At 40.0% G+C, this 4,424-nt stretch overlaps 1 protein-coding gene across 1 annotated transcript; it reads left to right on the top strand.

The window, feature by feature from the left end:
- Nucleotides 1-621: 621 nt before the first annotated feature.
- On the top strand, nucleotides 622-970 carry LOC108101042. The gene has a single exon (XM_017205211.1). The coding sequence runs from the start codon at nucleotides 684-686 to the stop codon at nucleotides 900-902; it is 219 nt and encodes a 72-aa protein (XP_017060700.1). The 5' UTR covers nucleotides 622-683; the 3' UTR covers nucleotides 903-970.
- The last annotated feature ends 3,454 nt before the right edge of the window (nucleotides 971-4,424 follow it).

Genomic DNA, 4,424 nt, shown 5'->3' on the forward strand with positions numbered 1-4,424 from the left:
CGAAATGACGAAAAGGACGCCGTGTTAATGAATTTCAATATGGCGTCGGCCTGCTGTATGTGTGTGTGAGTGTATTTTTGCCTTTGAGTGCGGTGGCTGACGCCTTGCAAGATCCTTGAAATCCTTGCACTTGATGGCTGTTAATTAAAAGACGCTTAGAAAAGTTGTCACCGCGCAGAGTGACAAAATGCGTTGCGAAGCTGGCACTTGGCAACTTTTAAGTGGCATCAGGTTCTTATGCATTTCAAATGGAAATCTTATCGCCACCCCTCGAAAAAGACGAACACAAAAGCTCCCCTCCGTGGCCATTCAGGCACCTACTCGAATTATAAGAGTTCACTTTTGTTGGCAAACCGGTTCGCAGCCATGAGATACAACTTACATGTTCGCCGTCGTCGAGAAAGTTGGCGAAACAAAAAAGAATCATCTTAAAAGTTGTGTCAGTCATTTCAATTGGTGCCTGGAGAGTTTTCCGCCATTAAAGCGCAAACATGCGTGTTGACACATTCCTTTTGTGTATTCCGACCATTGGGAATCGCATAAATATAAGCGTATTTATTCATTCATGCCTTTTTCGAGACAGAAATTCTTTGTGGAATGCCAAGGTTGTGATTTCAAAATTCCAAATTCAGCATTGACTTTGCCGTTAGGCTTATAATTTCTTACTTTTTACTTTTTTCGGTATGAATTTTCTGACAAAGGTTCGTCATTACTGGAAGAACAAAGTGCGCAAGCTTCGACCAAGAGATCCACTACAAACAGCGAATCAGGAATTGGAGCAGTCCTCATCTGAGATATACGCTCATCCCACGGATGCTTTTCACTCGCTAAAACGGGATTTCGACACCGAATCGGAGGATGTCAGATCATTGATGCAATGCTGCTCTACTGACAATCGATAATCCTAATTATAATAATAATCCTAATTAATAATAATTATAGTCAAAATTCAAATTTTGACTATCGAAATACTTTATATAAACAAATGGTTTTAAAGAAATCTGATTTATACATGATGCGGAAAACTAAATACCAATCATTTTATAAATCCAGTTTTGTAAAATTTACTTTAACATACACAATTCGATTTTCTTTAAGCCAATTTACTTGTAGAAAAGTAAATGCATTTCGCGCTTAGATGTTTATAGTTTTTCATTATCCCATCGAGTAGTTCATTAACCAACCATAAACTTGGTATCTGATTGGAATGGAACCAACCGTTGAGCCTCCTTTAAAGAGGAACATTGTGGAACAGGCCTTAAGCCGGCGGATGGCCGCAGGAAATTCGAGTTCTCTGCATGGTGCCAAATAAAAAGAGCCACAAAATCCATTAAGACACAGCCAGAGGCGGTGGCAGTGGTAAGAGTCCACTTCTTTTTGCCACCCACTGCATCACGCCACCATGGCCGAAACCCTTTTTTAAGCCGCGCATAAAAGTTACTTCCGTTGCTTGGCGGCGTCCGAGGAAAAAGGCTAACAAAACTATTAAAATGCCGGCGACACCATACATTATTTATTTCTTTTTCCAAACTCCAACTCCCTGCGTCTCCTCTTCTATTTGTTTACGGCTTTTCTGCCACTTTTTTCCAGGAGGGAAAGAGATGCTAGCCTGTCTGGCGGAAATAGAAATCCTTAAACAGAAAATTGCAAAATAAAATTTTCACTTTAGCCAAACAGTTTCATGTTTGTCCACATCCCAGTGGAGGCGGTGGAGTTGGGTGGTGAGTGCTGGGTGGGTGGCCCTCAGCTGGCCTTGCAACTCAGCCGCGCGTGTTGCCCTAATGACGTGCAACGCCGACTGTTCCTATTCCTCCGCTTTGCAGAGAGTTTTATTTCGCTTCTGGTTTGTTTTGTCCTCTGGTTTTTTTTTTTTGTTGTTGTTATTTTTGCTGCACATTTTTTGCTGGGCCCTCCAACTAAATGAGCATGTGGCCAGGACGAGGTCCTGGTCCTGGCCCAAAGGCTTCCCCGGCTGTGTGACAACTTTATTTCAGTTCAGTTTCCACTGCGGCTCGTGGCATTAAGTCGCCTTTTTGTATTTATTTGTTGCATTTCCGCTCTTTGCCTTTGGCCGGGCTTAGTCATTAGCCCGCCGGCATTGAGAAGGGTATTTAAACGGCTCCTAAATTTGTAAAGGGGATTACTGCACAGTAAAGGAAATTCGGTTAACACAAAACCCAAGATTAAGGCTATCAAACAGAGTTAATTTAGAGCCAGATGCAAGGTAGAATTACCTGCACGTTCCACAGGGATTCTTGCTTTTCTACTTTCCAGAAATTGTTTGCCTTTAGGTAAAATATTTTTGCAATGTAATATTAAATTTTTCTTTTTAGTTCGTTTCCCTCTCTCTATCTCTCTCTCTCTCTATTTGAACAGTAGACGGAGACCATCAAAATATTTCATTTAAATTTTTCCCCTTAATGAAAAAATTACAGCGAGAAGGGAATGAAATGGAAGCAAAAGGCAAAGAACAGAAAGCTCACAAGGACGACCGGCAATCACCTGAGGGGAGATGACAAGCGGCTGGCACTTAATTTAGGAGATTTACATAAAAGTGCCCGGCCAAGCAGCCAAAACTTGCCTATCGAGGCATGTGGCTGCAGGTGCAAGTCCCCGTCACCGCGAGGCATGCCTCAGGTTGAAACTTTCCACGGTGACAAAGTTCCCTTGCTTACCAAAAAAAAAAAAAAAAAAATGGCTGGGCATATGTTTCGGGTATGCTTTCGCCTTCGGTCTCGTTCTCGTTCATGGTCTCATTTTAATAAAAGCAGGAAATGCGCTTAAGCTATTAAAAAGTATTTAGAAAGTATTTTCGAGACAGCGGCGCCTGGGGGAGCAAAGTTTTTATTCCCGGCAGGTGGGAGTGGATCCGCTGCGAACTCATCAAGTCGGGGGAAAATAAAAAGCCAGTGCCAAGATAAATTACAAGTCCGCATGATTAATGATCGCAAATGGTCCACTGTCCTTGTCCCCATGAACTTTGCTTTCGCTCACAGGTATTTATAGAACTTTTCTGGCGCAGCTTTTTGGGGAATTTGGGAATCGACTTCAAATTGCATGGAAATGCCCGATTCAATTAAATTTAATTGATTTAATGCGCTTGAGGTAAGATGTATAACTAGAGTTTGATTGGGTTTTTATAAATCTTTAAACTGTTATTAAAAAAACCGAAATTGTAATAACATAAAAAAAAGATTTAATTTAGTTAAATATTCAATATAAGTCTTTTAGTAAATATGCTTCAATTTAAGTAATGGATAACTTAAATTTAGCTTAGTTTTTAATTCTAGTTTTTGTTCCGTTCTCTCATACATTCTTTTCATTTTTGGAAATTCAAGTAGAACGAACATCTACATACAGTCCTGCCAAAAACATCGTTTTCCCAAGAAAATGTTGAGACTTCGTTTAATTATAGCTTTGAATTCCAATATTTGCCACAAGCAAGAGCAAATATATATTTGGAAAATACAAACACACATATAATATATACCTCTAACCAAATGGCTATACTGCATTGACACAAAAAATTGTACAATGAAAACAAATGCAAACAAAGCCGGCGACACAGTCGCAAACTAAGAGCCGTGCAAGTTACAAGAAGCGCAAACGAAACTCTGGTGGGAAATCGGGGCGAAGGGTAAGGCAAATGACAACAAAGGAATTTTTCAATATTGCAGTGCGTTGCGTATACGCGCCGTCGGCCAAAACAAATAAAATTAAACAAAAGTGACAGCGAAGCGAACGTGAGGGACAGACAAGGGAAGCCCGAGGGGGGAGTGCAGCAAAGTGGAGGGAGGGGGGTAGGGAGTAGGGTGGCAGGTGGTCGTTGGTGGGTGGCAATAGTCAAGGATGTGGGCCAAGAGACTGTGGCAGAATTTGGCCATTTTCGGCAGGGAAACGGAAACAAAAGCGCAGGCGGAAGCAATTCATTTGTATATATGCGCCGTGTGTGTATTTGTACTTTAGTATAGTGCTATGTAAATTCGAAACAGAAATTTGCACAACATCTACACCAAATATGTAGGCAGCAGGTCCCCTTTCTAAAATGGCACAGCACCTTAAATTTTACTAAAGAAAAATTAAACAATTTCAATGAATTTTAGTTAGAAGTGTATTTGCAGATTTTCTTTGTAGATTTGTTAACAAACTAAGACTCTAGATCAAAAATAAATACTTGCCTCACTCAAAGTGCCAAACAAAGCAAATAGTACAAAAATAGCTAACTTAATTTAAAATCCCCATTGTACAAAATCAAATAAAATGTTTTCCTTTACTTTGTTAGATTTCATTTCAGGAAAGTTTAATTCAACAAAATCATAATAAAGCCTTTGCTCACTTTGTGTTCATTTGTAAACAAAACGACAAACGGCCTACTCGTGACCATGAAACTTAATTAACCAGCAATTATTTAGCCGCAATTATAA

Source organism: Drosophila ficusphila, unplaced genomic scaffold, assembly GCF_018152265.1.
Source record: "Drosophila ficusphila isolate 14025-0441.05 unplaced genomic scaffold, ASM1815226v1 contig_791, whole genome shotgun sequence".
NCBI classification, from domain to species: Eukaryota; Metazoa; Arthropoda; class Insecta; order Diptera; family Drosophilidae; genus Drosophila; species Drosophila ficusphila.

Bases quoted from the DNA above. Each gene is read 5' to 3' on its own strand.
- LOC108101042 (XM_017205211.1), top strand. From the start codon at position 684: ATGAATTTTCTGACAAAGGTTCGTCATTACTGGAAGAACAAAGTGCGC.